The 15,343-nt window shown below is 42.4% G+C and overlaps 1 protein-coding gene across 1 annotated transcript in view; it reads left to right on the forward strand.

Annotated features, from left to right (window-relative positions):
- MICALCL (MICAL C-terminal like) overlaps window positions 1-14,403 on the forward strand; it is a gene marked incomplete at its 3' end in the record, with an annotated part of 16,002 nt that extends 1,599 nt beyond the window's left edge. The window contains exons 2-5 of the mRNA XM_008939078.1: window positions 2,711-3,950; window positions 10,107-10,201; window positions 12,300-12,392; window positions 14,310-14,403. Of these exons, the coding sequence (XP_008937326.1) occupies window positions 2,711-3,950; window positions 10,107-10,201; window positions 12,300-12,392; window positions 14,310-14,403 (1,522 nt within the window). The remainder of the gene's footprint in view (window positions 1-2,710; window positions 3,951-10,106; window positions 10,202-12,299; window positions 12,393-14,309) is intronic.
- Between the last annotated feature and the right edge of the window lie 940 nt (window positions 14,404-15,343).

The following is a 15,343-nucleotide window of genomic DNA, read 5'->3' on the forward strand; positions in this document are numbered from 1 at the left end:
AGTCCTCTCAGAAGTCATCCATTTTCTTCATTTCTTGAAACTACTCAAAGCTTCAAAAGTCCCTGGTTGTTTTGACTGCCTGTGCTTTTAAGGCCTGAAAGCCCTCTAAAGAGAGCTGATTCTCCAGAAAGTTTCCTGGAACTTAAAAGCTGCTTCACAACATCCAGCCAAAAAATAGAAGCATTTCAGGTCCGCCACTGAAAATGTCAACATATGTTTGGCACTCTGCACACATGTGAGTGAGGCCATAAAATTCATTACTGTAGGTCAGCTTGTCAGGTACAACGGTATCCAGATGACTGTTTAACTTTCTGCTCTTGTTCTTTAATTACAAACTTTATATAAGACAAAACCATTACAAATGTGATGGTGAAATTTGTCTTTGGCAGATTTCCCTCTACTGTCCAGCAAGAAGCCTGGGCTACACGGGAAGGACAGCTCAGCCAGCTGCCAAAGCAGTCCTGGAGAGAATCACTCCCAAACACAGGTAAGAAGGAGAATTGTGCAGAGCAAAATTAGTATAACTACTGTTGGGGTAAGTCTGCTCTCAGCAGGCTGTCTGAGCATCCTCTGCTCTTTCAAATAGTCTGGGTCCTCACACTAACTAGCTAAAGTTGGTGTTCTGTCTATGCTATACAGGGAAGAGACTTTGATGCCCTGATCGGTGTAAGCATTCCCAAATCATGTGGCTAAGTCATATTTGCTGTGAAACTCAGACCTCAGTCTCTCTGAGAGTTAGGCACAGATCTGTTGCATCAGTCAATGCACCACCACCCTGCCCTTCCCACGCAGCGAGGGGCTTAGGTGCTGTGAGCTTTCCTTTGTGCCACAGTTCCTGCCTAAAGGAGAGGAAATTCCTCAAACCTCTGGTGCTCCAGAGCTGGCTGCTAGTCTCCCTGTGTGCTTGTAGGGCTGGATGGGTGCATGTAGCACGTTGGGCAAGGCCATGTGCCAACAGCAACGAGGTGAGAGGATATCACATCAGAGTGTCTTAAAAGCCACTTGATAACTGTGTATCAGTGGGCAAAAGGCAGATGTCAGCACTGGCCTTGGAAAGCAAATCTGAGAGCCAAGGTGAGGGCTTACATAGTGATAGGAAGCTTGCCATGGGAGACTGGGGGATTTCAGGCTGTTACAGCCCTTACACACAGGTCATTACCCCCTACACAGGTTTGCCTCTTTCTAGTGTTTGCCTCTTGCATCTGGTAGGCAGAAGACTTATCTAAATTTGAGGCAGGGCCCTAGCTCCACACTTCCCACAGCTCAGGAGTATCTTTACCTTCCTTCAAGATCTAGGATTCCAGTTGTATTTTTTGATTGTGGGTTTTTTTGGTTGGTTTGGGCTTTTTTGTTTTGTTATTATTAAGGCTGAGGAGTGGTGGGCCTGCCGTAAGTGCAGCACTGCAGCAGGAGTGATGACTGACCGTCCCAAGCAAAGGGTGTCCCTTGGACTCAGAGCCAGGCAGAGCAGGGACCTGCCCACATCCCCTGTGTCCTAGCCCATTGTCCTCACCCTTGGGTTAAACATGATTAAAATTGCTTGACCTCAGGATCTTTGTTAAAAAAAAAATCAAGTCTTCCACATCCCTGGTGGTAGCTGAAATCCGGTCCAGGACAATAGGGCCAGGAAGGGATTGTCCCAAGGGAGCAGAGCTGCACAAAGCTGCCTGGCCAAGCTGTGCATAGGGAGAGGTGACACAGTGCAGCTCCCACTCCAGAAGCAGTGCTTAACAGCTTTTTTTCTTACTCTAAGGAGAGAGGATCAAGAGGGTGTTTATTTGTTTATTGGTGTTTCTCATGTTTTTCTATCTGAGATCCTGGCCAGTATTAATTTTAGCCATCAAGTACAACTGTGAAACAAGGAGTAATCACTATTGCTTTACCTCTGATGCTTCTGGGAAATGAAAAGTCAGACAGATTAATGGCTTCACCTGTGTGAATTTGGGAATCTGGCACATAAGTGGAAACAGGAATTGAATCTTTGTACCATCCGTTATCACATAGTATTGAGGATAAATTGCCTCCCTTTAAGAAGGAAAAAAAGCCCTTTAGTTTTGGTCTGCTGTCTAGATAATGTGGGCGTTTATCCTCGTTACTATTTCCAGCAGAAAATTTCAGTGGCTAGAGTAAAGAATTTAATCTTCACTAAAGAAAAAAAAAATAATCATAAGAGAGAACTAATTGAATTGTTTAAAACTACTGTCTTGCACATTACAGTCTTTCCTGGGTCACTTCATTCCTACATGAGCTATGTAAGCATGGAATGTTATAAAAGCAGGTGGAGAGGGTGGATGATGATCTCCTGTGCTTGCTGGAAACTCTTAAGGTGATGTAACTGGAATGCACAAGAGAGAACAGAGTACATCTGCTCTTGTTAATTTTCCTGTAAATAGGACTGCTCCTTTCTAAGGAAAATATTAAAAGCAATTAATTAAGGTATGACAGATTCTTAGCATGAATAACATTATTTTTAGAGTATTAAAATTTCCAGGAGTATTAGATCTCCACTCAAAAGAAATATTAGCCTTTTAGAGAAAAAAGCTTTTCTTCTTGTATGATTATCTACATATGTATGTATATATAAATTAAATTATATGTTTATTGGTATTAAATTAAGATTAAAATTACAAAGATATTATATGAAATAAAAGATACACTAAACTCTATTTTTCTGCCCCTAAAATAATCCTTTTTTTAATGCGCTTCACAGTCTGCTTCTTACGAGAAAACACCAGAAGCTACAAGAGGACATTTCAAACCCTACAGCCCAGTATTTCTAAGAAAAGAAAAAGCCAGAGAGGTGCCTGAAGACTTCAGTCTCTATGTGCCCCACTGTCATTTTCAGAGCAGCACCGGAGTCTCTTCACAAACTCATCCTGGGAATGGGACACTAGCTGCTGATTTTTATGAGCCTGAAGATACAGATAGTGACATTGGGACATACTCAGTCCAGGGCTGGAAGGAAAAAATCCAGAAATATACCTCTGAACCAGGAGATTTTAACAGGAAGACAAAAGTGCTGTCATCTCTGGATTTGAAAGAGAAAGATGGCAAAAATGGGAGGCGCCCAGAAGCAAAGCTTGAGCAAGAACTGAAGGAGGCAAAAAAGAGCATAGTGCTTTGTAGTCAACAGCGACCTTTGTCGTATGATTCAAATAGGACAGACTTAGGTGGAACCAGCCCAGGGTATCAAAACAAAGGAGTGCTGTTGACTTCAGAGAAGAAGGATACTGACTGGAGAAAAGACAGGTTTGAACTATCTGGTTGTCCTGTGCCTATCTTATTTGCAGATAGTGCTCTACCAGCTTTGCCAGTCGACACAAAAGATGCTCTGAGGAGTCCAGATGCAGTTGCCAGGGAGCACACAGCTGGCCGGCCAAAATCACCACTGAGACTCATAGCCAATGTGATTAAGAGGTCCATTTTGGAACCTCTAACCTCGTCGCCAGAAGGACTAAAGCAGGACTCAGACAACAAAATCAAAGCGGCTTCAGAACAAGCTTTCTTCAGCTTCCCCAGTACTCCTGGCTATTCCCTAAGCCAAAGGAACAGTAACAGTAATAGAGTAAATAACACTCAGTCAAAGGAGCTTAAAGTAGGGGAGAGGGCAGGAGAACATTTAGAAAATAGGAGCCTTTTCTCAAATCCATCTGCTTTTTCTGTCAGTGCTGATGAGAAGTCTCCAAGGGATTACAGGGAGGAGATATACTTCCCAGTCTACAGTCCTTACACCAGGCCTTCCAAAACAACCAGTGTACCTCAGAAATCATCTTGCACTAGAATGGAGGATGTCCCAGGACTCCTAGAAAAGTTTACCATTAAAGAGACTTCTCCAGGAGTTCCCATGGATGACATATTTATCTGTAATGAAAAGTACCTCCTTCTCTCATCTCCAGAGCCTAAGAACACCTCCAAGGATGATCTGGATGACTCCACACAAAAGGGTAGTCGTGAGTCACTTTTCAGTAGACTGAGAAATAAAGATTGTGACAGAGAAGGGAATTCCTTTGTGTCATCTCTACCTTCCATGAAGGACCATTCTCTAGAAGACAGGCTACGTTATCCTTCCATAGGTGAGGACCTGAGTGGAATTATTTTTATAATTATTAAATTATTATTACATAACAGCACTTAATATTTCAAAGGCCTGCGTGTGATCATGCAAACACATATCTTGTATATTGTGTTTAATATATAGTTACTTTCTGCACAGGAAGACTTCATAAATACATTTTTTGGTTAAGGTTTAGAAGCTGCTTCTGGTTTAAAGGAGCAGAGTAGATATGCAAGCAGAGTGCAGCTCACTGGACCCGAGTTTGGTCTGCTGCTCGCTGCTGTTCAGATGTGTTTGGATCAGGAAAATGTACTCACTGAGGTAGACGACGCTGTGGAGCCGAGGGGGATGCTGTGCTGAGCATCTGCTGCTGTGACACTGAGTGGGTGTGTGGTGAAGTGGGAGTACAGCAGGCAAGCAGGAAGGTGAGCACTGAAAACACCAGTGCACTGCAGAGTACATTTGCTGCCCTTCCCAGGAGGAGCTCAGAGAATGGAGCAATATGGTTGCAATAGCAAGAAGCTTTGCTTGTGTATGTGCTTTCTCAGCTGCTGTCTCTCCAGCTGTCTGCTGTTGTAGTGACCAAGCTGCAGACATACTTTTGGGAGCTTTGCGGTGTCATTAATATTCTCTTATTCTTTTATTATTTGAGAGGAGGTATCACCCTATTGGCCTCCTCTGTACCTGTTTGTGAGTCTATTTGGGCAATGATTAAAAAACACCAATTTACCTGTTCGGTTGCAACAACAAGGATAGCATTAAAATTGCAGGTGAGTCTAAGAAACATTGACATCAGACAAAGAGGAATCTGAGCAATCTAAGCACAGTCTCAGAAAGAATAAAGTGCAGCACAGTTTTAGGTATGAAATATGAGGTATGAGAGCAGCACTCGCCTTTCTTTGAGATCCATCTTGCCACTAGCCCACTGCAGAAAGTCACTTATTTATCTGAATAAACTACTGAATGTTCTTGACATACCTGTTTGTTTCTTACCTTATTAAATGGCAACCCAAACCGTAACCCCAAAATTGCTGCTGTACTGCAGCATTAGAATAACAGTCTCTATGTAAATTTTACAGGAAGTTACTGAAATGTTGCCAGTGAGCTGCCAGATCCTTTTTTGTATTCTTTCTGTTTCATAAGTACTGTATACTGGGAGGAAGACAGTATGTAGGAGACTTGAGCAAATGCTCACTGAAATTGATAAAATAACTCCTGCTTTTACTTCTGAACTTTTGGATCAGTTTCTTGGATCATCCTTTATCTAACAACTTGCAAAACCAGGCATCCCCATTGACCCAGAGGATGCTATGGACTGCACTGAAGCCACAGGGAGTTGCTAGCATTAACATTTGTGATGCTGTGGGAACATCCTCTCAAACAGGCTTTTTCTGAGTCTATACCTAGTCATTATCTGTCAACTAAGCCAGGCTGACTTACTCTTAACTAGATGTATTACAATAATTAGTACGTTGTGTTCCTACTAAAATGGGAAAAGTGCTTGTTAGATTTGAATAATAATATACTTTGTTTTAAATATTTTGAAAAACAGGCTGGTTTAATATGTGTTGCATTCTTCTGCTGTGTAAGCCAAAAGAGGAATTATGAAATTATTACAGAATATAGACATTGCAAAGTCTGTCCAGAAGGAAAAAGATGCAGCTTTGATCTAGCCATTTGCCCAGCTATCTGTCATCTTTGACGTTTCAACATTGCAGCTCCCTGAACTTCTTCAAACATTTATATTTGAGGAAATCAAACTGTTAAAAATCAAAGTCCTGCTTTTGGCTCTCTAAAATGGCATTTCTGTCTCATATGGGCACCTGCCTGAGGCCCAGGCTTGGAAAACTTCAGTCATGAACTGAAGGCAAGCTTTAGCCCACACTACATGTCATTGTTTTTCTCTTTAAATTTACCATAAACTTCAGACAATTTATTTTCTTTAAAGAAAAACCAACTCTTTGCACATTGCGGAAACCAATTTAATGAGGCTTTTTCTCAGACTCATCTTGGCTCTTTGCAGTAAGTTTTGTCTATCCTATTCGAGACCGTACAGGCTTTTTCTGTGCAAGTATGGTTGCTCTTACATTACACTGGTGCCTTCTCCTACAATGGGCTTGTGGAGCCAAAGAGTGAGCTGGGTAATACAAGTCCATGGGCTTGAGATGAGATTGGGCAAACTCATTGAAGAGAAATCCATTGAGGATTAACCAAACGCTTATAAACCCCTTCCAATTCAGAAAGTTCCTGAACTGAAAAATGGTTGGAGGCTGGGTGAGTGTTAAGGGGAGGAATCCCATATGATTGCCCTGTGACTGTAGTATTCCTTTAGACATCCACTGTTGGAAACAGCCTAGAAGGACCTTCAGTCTCATTGTACGTAACTGTTTCCATGCTAGATTGCTCATATTTCCCTATACCTTATTTTAGTTCCTTAACCTGTGAATATATGTCCAAATGTCTTTCCTATGATGATGATGTCTGCATTTCAGACCCAGGTGTCCGCCCAAACTAAAATTATGTCCTGTCCTTCTGTCATCTCCTGCCCAAGTGTTCAGCCACCAGCTGAAGAAACGTGAGGAAACAGATCTTTATTGCTCAGCAGGAGATTTCCTATCACTCAAACATAGGTCTGCAGTTACACCTTCCAGGTGGATCATTCAAGTTCCTGATATCCAGACCTGGTCTAAAGGCTTTCAGTCTAACATTTTAGTTCTAAAAGATGTTCCTCAGAACTACTTGGAAATTTGGGGCTGTGCAGAAATCTGGCTGTATAGACTACAAGTATGGGACCTAGGACAAACCTTACTGAAGTAATGGGAGTTCATGCACTGATTTTAGTGAGAGAAGGATTTTACCAAAAAATAAAATCCTGTCTAAGATTGCCTGTAGAGTATACAAATGTCCCCAAATAGCCACAATGGGGTTTCTATGTGAAATTCCAGACTTTTTTATTTGTTGCACAAATGTCTTTAAGGCTTTTGCCCTTTGATTCCTCCTTTGGATTCCGAACTGCAATTTAAAAGCCAAAACCTGATCAGTAAAATCGATCGATCAGATGGATAACTGATTTCTTCTAAGCCTACTTGCCCTTTTGAAATTAAAAAAAAAACCCCAAAGTGCTATGTTATAGATACTGAAAATAATTAGTACCACAACAAAGCAACAGTAAAAAGAGAGCAAAGCCAGGTTATATGAGAGTTGCAGTCAGAGTGTTTGTCATAGGGATGCAGTAGTGGATCCAGGGTTTGGGTTACTTTTGGCTTATGGTTAGACCTTCTGAAGATCAGTCCATGAAGATGTTTGGTTATTGGCAGATGTTTGGAACTTGGGAGCTGCTTCTTGATAGTGATGGAAATGTGGGAGGAATATTTCTGTCCCTGATAGAGTAGGAACTGTGTGATAACATCCTTAGATGAGTGTTGTTATAACTAAGTTTGTGACTGTGTTGTTTACGTTACTCAACTCATTAAGTAGAGCTACCAGTTCAGCCAATGAGAAAATTAGATGTTATGATCTCACTTTACAGGTTTGTGCACCTTTAGATTGAAAAGGGATTACTTGCAAATATTTTGGGTTCATACATGGTTCCCATTACTGCATCTTTATAGCACTGAAAGTCTGTGTGTTTGCAATGTTCTTGTCAGGGTACTGTTATTGTGGTGATTTCATATTTTAGAAGGGGACCTGAGGCACTACAAGGTTAAATGACATGCCACATAAGAAATCTGTAGAGAAGTGGAGATGTGAAGCCAAATAGCAAAGTCCATTCTTGATTTCTACTGGCCTTTTTCTTCATCACCTGCCTCATGCCAATTCCCATCTGGTTTGGATCATCAGTGCCCCAAGAGCAAGGCTGAGCTATTTCGGAGCAACCTAAATTGCTTTTCTTTGCAGAGCAAGGTGCAAATACCTGGTTCTCTATAGCAGATAGGCATTGTGGATGTTATGAATCTATTCCATGCACTGACTCTGGCTTCCTAGTGCACATGAGATGGCTCTTGGATGTCCTTGGGGAAGTCATTGAGCCTCTCTCTGACCCAGAAAGGCAAAGAGCCTCCTGGTCACACCCCTGAAGAGGAGGCAGGTTCCCTCGTGTCACAGCAGGCTGCTTTGCCTCTAGACCTTGTAAGGCTTTTTAAATTATTGATATCACTTGAAGAGGAGGACACAGGGAAGCAGTCACTTATTCCCACAGCTGAGAGAAGAAAGGGAGCATGTGACTGCTTGTTTCCAGTCCTGCTGGGCTGTAGGTTTGCTGCTTGCATATCATGGAATTGATTTCATCAGTGGCCTGACCACAGGGTAGTTACTGCAAGCCTTTGCTTTCACAGAGAAAAGCAAGGTAGGGGAGTTTACTCCTCGAAAGAAATAGTGATGACCCCTTGTCTTCTTCCATCTTGTGCACTTGGAAGGGTGTTATGGCTCACTGGCCCTGCTGGGGGCAGAGGTGGGGTGTGGATGGATTTGTACCCTTGTCTGCAGAGCCTGATATCTGCAGAGCCAGGTGATGCCAGGCACCGTCATGACTCCAGCAGACGTGAGCCATCAGAGAGTCCCTGGCAGGCCAGAAAGCAGGAGCTGTGTCCCTCCCCCAAGTGCCGTGAGGCAGGGAGGGGTGGGGTAGCAGCCTGGGCAATTCTGGAGCAGAGGAACCACCCAGGAGGCTGCTACCCCACTTTGCATTTCTGCCAGGGCTGTTGCACTTCCTCCTGCCCAAGGACCTGTCCTGCAATAAGGTGGGCAGGACCCAAATCTGCTCCACTGGACCCTTTGAGTTTGCAGCTTCATCCACACAAGGTCTGGGTGCTTCTGAAATTGAGACTGCTGACAAAAATTCTGCCTCAAATTTCTTGGATTCGCTTTCATTGCTTTACTGTCTGGGATGAATGTGTTTCATGGATCCTGTTTTTAAATTAGGGCTGGAGAGAAAAGTCCTACTTCAGGACTGGGATCCAGGGTAAGGCAAAGAAGAAACATTTACACTGGGAGGATGGGAAGTGATTTTAATCTGGATACAACTGCACAGAGAAAGGCGACTGTTACCTCGCAGCTCCAAAGAAAAGCAGCAGTGTTACCTTTAACTGATGTGGTTCCCAGGATGCTGCCCAGCTGCTAATCATTAACCCTCTAGCAGGTTGAAGTGTAGAGACAGATGTTCCAAAAGCAGTTTTATTTTCTGAAATAAAGAGAATGAAGCTATGAATTAGACAAATTAAGAAGAAATTAAAATATTTACACCCCGTTGAAACAAGATGCTGGAAAAACAGGCATGATAAAATTGCTGCAATTAAACGTAATTTAATTTGTAATTCTGAAAGCATACTTCTTCCAAAGGCAGCCTTTGAGTTTTCCTTATGGAGTGCATTGTTGTGATGTATGGATTTTCTTGACTTATTATGGCGTTTTAATCAACAGTTCAATGATGTGATAATATTCCTAGACCAGAAAAATAAGTGACGTTTGTTTAGACATAATTAATGAAATATTTATGTTGCATGAGGCTGTGTGATAAAGCCTCGTTCTCTTAGTCCATTTGCTTCTGATTACATTTGTGATTTTTTCATATGACCAGACATTCTGACGCCAACTATTTTACACTGAGCAGATGTCATGTAGTAAAAATGGGTGCCAGATGCTACAAGCCACATAAGGGTAATTTGTTTAAGAGCTGGCTCAGACTTTTTGCATTCAATTACACTGCATAGTGAGCCTTATACAATCATTTGGGTAATGTGGCTAACTTTAGATATACATTTTAATGAACATTGAGTGTATTCAGAACAGCATGCTACATGCAGGGTGCTCAAGGAATTAATTTCTTTGTATGTAATACCTGGGGGGGGAAAAAAAAAAAATATATATATATATATACATACATATATATGCAGACTGAGTTTTTGACAGGGATCAAACCTTAAGTGCCACCAGCTGAATTTCCAAATTGCTCTATGTGCTGCTGATTAGAACTCAGGGCAGGTGCAAAGTGGCTGCATAAGTTATAAAGATGAGTATTTTTTGCTTCACTGACTATTTTGTTCCTGCATTTTAGGATGTGAACACATACCTGTCAGAAAACAAGCTACTGAGTACTCTACGTCTTCCTCCGATGATGAATTTGAACCTAAGACTTCATTAAAACATAAGGTAATCTTGACTAGGAAACAGGAAGACATTTCCTTAGTTGGACTGTATTTAAGTTTTATCATATAATTTTGATCTAAAACACACAGCAGTTTCTCAAAGTGGGGATTGCAACATTTAATCATTGGAGGTTATGTGTTATGGAGAGAAAATACATTAAAACCCTGTAAGACAAATGAACATCAAAATTTCTTTTCCTCTTTGGATCTTTGATTCCCCCAGGTTACATGAGCATTGACAGAGGAGGTCTTAATTTGACAAACAGACATGTTGCACTGAAACCACTTTGAAGCTGCCTTCTTAAGTGGCCTTAATATGTAGCCCAACAAGCAAACTATTGAAAAAATTAAACCAAACAGATTTCCCTTGGGGAAATAAAGCCTCATTTGAGACATGCTACAGGCAGGTTGCCTGGAAAACACTGTATTTATCCTAATCACCACAACTGCGTGAGCCATGTAGTCACCCCCAGACCTTATACACCAAAAAGGCCAGCTGCACACTGGGGTCCCCAAGCCCTAACTCCACTCCTGTGGCTAGCAGGAGCAGTGGGGTTAAAGCACCAGTGAACTCTTGACACCCAACTCTGGTGCGAAGAAAGAGAGCTTTTATTGCCTAATAGCTCATCAGAAATGTGTTTACCTCTTTCCTGTGGAGAATATCAGTAAGTGGAATTAATAGTATGTGGTGGCCTTTTGATTTGTTGCCTTTGGGGGTGGGGGAAGGGTGAGGGAGGGAGGAAGGAAAGCAAAGCAAAACAAGAGGCTGCCCAGTCTTGGGCAGCTGAGCTGAGAGTCAAGAGAGGCTTTGAACAGAAACCCACTTGCACAGCTCCTGACGTGCCACCAGACAGAAGCACAGCAGTGTGTCACGGTGGCACGTCCCACCACTGGCTCCATGTCAGGATGTGCTGAGATGTCAGGATGCATCATTTATCTTCCCTGTTACAGAAGGGCAATCTGTAGTAAGATAGTATTATGGTGAATTAAAGCTTGAACAAACTAGAGAAAAGAAGGGACAAATGGTAGAAAACTGGATAGGAGCTTCTCCCAGCAGCTGAGGCAGCCACAGGGACAGGCAGGGACAGGCAGACCCAGCAGTGGGCAGGGCAGGGCAGTGCTGCTGGGGCAGCTGCCAGAAACAGGGTGAAGGAGCAGCTGTGGCACATGGGCATTAGCTGTGACTTGGTTTTGATCCATGTTCCCCACTCAGCCTGTTTCTCTCTGTGGCCTCCTAGCACCTCTTTTCACGCCAGTTCTGGCTGCTATTGTGCCAGTACTACTGTCTGGCTCTGGCAAAGCTTGGTGGGAAAAATGTTAGTGGCTTCCTGGTTTGTTAATTTTTAAATTGTCTTGTCTATGGTGCTCATATATTCTGTCTCCTCCAAAATGGGAAGACCAGAGCCTTGAAGCACTTCCAGATAGTTTGGGTCAAGGGCAAGATGGAGCAAGCACAGGTGATTCCCTCAGCCACCCTGCAGCACGTGCTGCTCCGCTTTCCTGGGAGCAGCAACCAGTGCCCTGGGTTACCTCTGCAACACACTACAGAAATGGCACTGGGAAAGACTTTGTAGGGCTTCAGGTAGTGTGCTGTGATGGTTGTGATTTCTTTTGGATAAGCCCATGTTACCAAGGTACAAGTGAGTCAACTTAGCAGCTACAGCAATAGAAATGGGTTGAGTTTCCTTAAGCTGGTGCTTCCCCCCAACCTGTGCCTGGCTTCTTCCCTGATCATGATGATGTCTGCAGAAGCCATGTATAGTGGTGTGTTGTATACAGTCAACTTTGTGATTTGTATGGTTTTTATTCATAGACACAGTTCACACTCAGAGTTGCAATAAGAGCTTGTAATGGTTTAAAGATAATGTAGGCAAATGCATGAAAATGTTCCTACGTGAATATTTTAATTTCATTTAGGTAGGTCACCCCAAGCACCTGCAGTAGCTCTTTTTGCTTTGAGCAAAGGAGTCGGGTTAGGTGATCTTCAGAGCTCTCTCCCAGCCCCAATGGTTCTGTGATTCTGGCAAAGATTTGAGGAAACCTGTAGCGGCACACTTATGCTTTGATTGCCTTTTTTTCCCTGCTCTCTCTCTCTCTTGTAGGCAAAAAGGGCACTCAGAAGGAGAAGGAAGCTGGAGAAGGAGACAAAGCAACTGATTAAACAAGAGGAGCTGAAGAGGCTTCATAAAGCACAGGTGAAAAACATAGCTCACAGATGTCCCGTTGGTCTCCTGGGGTGACTAGCGAGGATGGGGTGTACCAAGTGAGGGCACTGCTCCTCCCCTTGCTCCTCACTGCAGCTCACTGCCTTCTGTGTTGAAATCCCCTGAACCATCAGGAGCAGGAAAATTTATGTGGCAGGGCCTTGCAAACCTATGTGACAAATCCACACGTGCCCCAGGAGATCATAATAATTTTGTCATTGTGTATGAAGAACAAGGGGGAATAGTGACTGGCAATAAGAGAATAATACACAGAATAGGGAAAAAAAAAGAAAGAGGGAGTAATATCAGCCCTTGAAAATGTAAGAAACTCGGCAATTACCCCTATGTACTACAGGAGGGTACAAAAATACAGTAATGGATTTTGTTCTGTCTGTGCTGTAACAATGAAAGTGAACAATTTCCATAAGAATACAAAGTCCCTTCCCAGGCGCTGCTCTTTGGAAAATGCTGGGAAAACTCTTGACTCTGCTAATGTTCTATTATTTCATATTACAGCTCCAAGATTTGGGAATGCATTTCTGCAAAACTTTATCTCAGACTATTCTCTCAGGTGTCAAAATTTTCAGATCTATTTCAGTTACCACACATACATATCTATATGTGTGTATATATGTACTCACACCTTCATGGCTTATGTGGCTGTTAGCACTTTTTATGTGTGTCTGTACTGTAGCATAGCCAAAGAAAACTGAGATAGATTTAACCTCATTAATTCAGGTTGCAATGGTAATCAAGATACAGTAGTGGGCAGATCAGGCTTTTTGAAGGCAGAGTTGTCTGCCATCTTCTGTTGTATTACTACAGCAGGTGGATAGTTTTGAATGAAGCTTCCATTTGCTATTTCTGTACCAATATTAAATTAAAAAATAAAACTAGTAAGCTGTTTTTCAGATATGAATCTGAAATCTCCATTTTTGTAGACATCACTGCTTCTGCAGTACTGAAAAGGAGAGAAGTTTTATATTTGAATCAGACACTAGATTTCAGAAAATGTTACTATCTAGTCATTACTAGAAAACCTGTGACAGGATAAGACCTATGGGAAGAAAAATATTACCTTATTTAACCCAAGGTAAGAGTAACTATGTTATTTTTTTTTTTTTTATCTAAGAACAGTAAATGATCTCAAGGTAAAAGTAAATACATACGGACCTTCTCTGATTTTACTGTTTTATGGAAATAATCAAACGTTTTGAACTGTCTTTTGTATTTGTTAGGCTGTTGATGAGGGCTTGGCTTGGTATGTCTTAACACAGCCTGAAATAGGAACTGCTGAGTATCTGTCTGGCAGTTCAGCCTTTTAGGGTATTTCATGCCTGTTATCCACATGGCACCTTTGAAAACCTTATTTAAAGGAGGATGGACAGGTGAATGTAGAAGACCTTCTTGAAGTGCCATTGAGTTTTCACTTCTTAGCTTCTTAGACCCTTTCTTTCCTGTGTTAAAAGCTTGTGAAATATGTAAGCAAAACAAACAAAACCCCACAAACAACAAAATAGCTAGCAAATTCTAGCTGTAAACCTTCACTATTTATATGGGCTTTATTCACGTAGCATCTCAGAATATGTGCCTCTGAAAGGGTAACGCATTGACTTGTCACACCTTGCGAGACACAGAAACATTATGATGTCTGTTTTACAACAGGAGAGCTGAAGTTGTGAGAAAGTGAGGTTCTTTTAGTACCTATAACACTTATCCACATAAAAATGTGGGTAGATACCTAGTGGAATTACAAAATTGCCTAGGCGTCTAATATGCTCAATGAGTTTGCAAATCCCACGACTCCTCTGAGACCTTTTCAAGTTGTTTCTCTAACCACTGTGAACATCATCTGTCTGTGAATTTTTAAGCTATGTCTGTAGCTTTTATATCATTTTGCTTTGGCAGGCAGTCCAGCGCCAACTAGAAGAATTGGAGGAAAGACAAAGAGCTCTGGAGATTTTTGGTGTCAAACTGGAAAGAGAACTAAGAGGAGAATCAGGTAAATTATTTGTTTGGTGATGATTTTTAAAAACTTTTTCAAAGCAGAGGTGTTCTAATGATTGTTACAGCAATAGAGTTCAGTGCAAAATCTGGAATGAAACTGTAACTGGAAGGACAAAGATTGTTGTTCACATTTTTCCTCAAACTCTGCTAGCTCAAGTACCTTTATGCTGAATGCTATAAATTTTCTGTTGGTTATCACAGACTTGGAATTATTTGCCTTGATATTGAACCTAAGCCGACATTTTCCCTGCCATTTAAAAAAAAATCCTATCCTGAGCTTAATTTCCTCATCCAGAAAGATCCAGTGAGGTTTCCAGGAGCTGTATCTCAGTTACCAAGCCAGCAGCAGCCCGTGCCTAGTAACAGAGTCCTTAATGACTTCTCCCGGAGTGTGAAATGCCATTAATATGATTAGAGCTGGTGGCCGTGCCATATAGCAACAGCAGCATGCAGGCACAGAGACCCAGAGCACACAGTTTTCCCCCAGTGGGTAGGAGATAACAGGGACGTTGTCCTGGCCCTGGTCAGAGGCAAGGTTTTCTCTCACCCAAACTGACAATCCCAAGCACCCAGGACCGCAGCGTCCTCCTGCCAGCCCAGCCTTGCCACTTGCTCCCCCACGTGCACAGGGTGGAGCTAGGGAGACCTCCTGCAGAGGGGTGGGACATCTGGGGGCTCCTGCCAGGCTGAAAATGAGGATGGGACTGTGAACCATGTGTGTAAGTGACTTCAGAAGGGACTGCCATTCTGTGCTGAAAGGACTCTGGGGAGCTGACAGCCCAGTTGCAAACGTGCCCTTATTTACCTCTCTTTTGGAAAGCTGAACCTCATGCTTTCCTGACAGGCAGTTGCACAACACTGGAATTGGCTAATGCAGTTGCCATGCCACTGCCTATAATATTTGGAAGGTCATGGCAGTCAGGTGAAGTCCCTGG

Source organism: Merops nubicus, unplaced genomic scaffold (assembly GCF_000691845.1).
Source record: "Merops nubicus isolate BGI_N331 unplaced genomic scaffold, ASM69184v1 scaffold2644, whole genome shotgun sequence".
Lineage (NCBI taxonomy): Eukaryota > Metazoa > Chordata > Aves > Coraciiformes > Meropidae > Merops > Merops nubicus.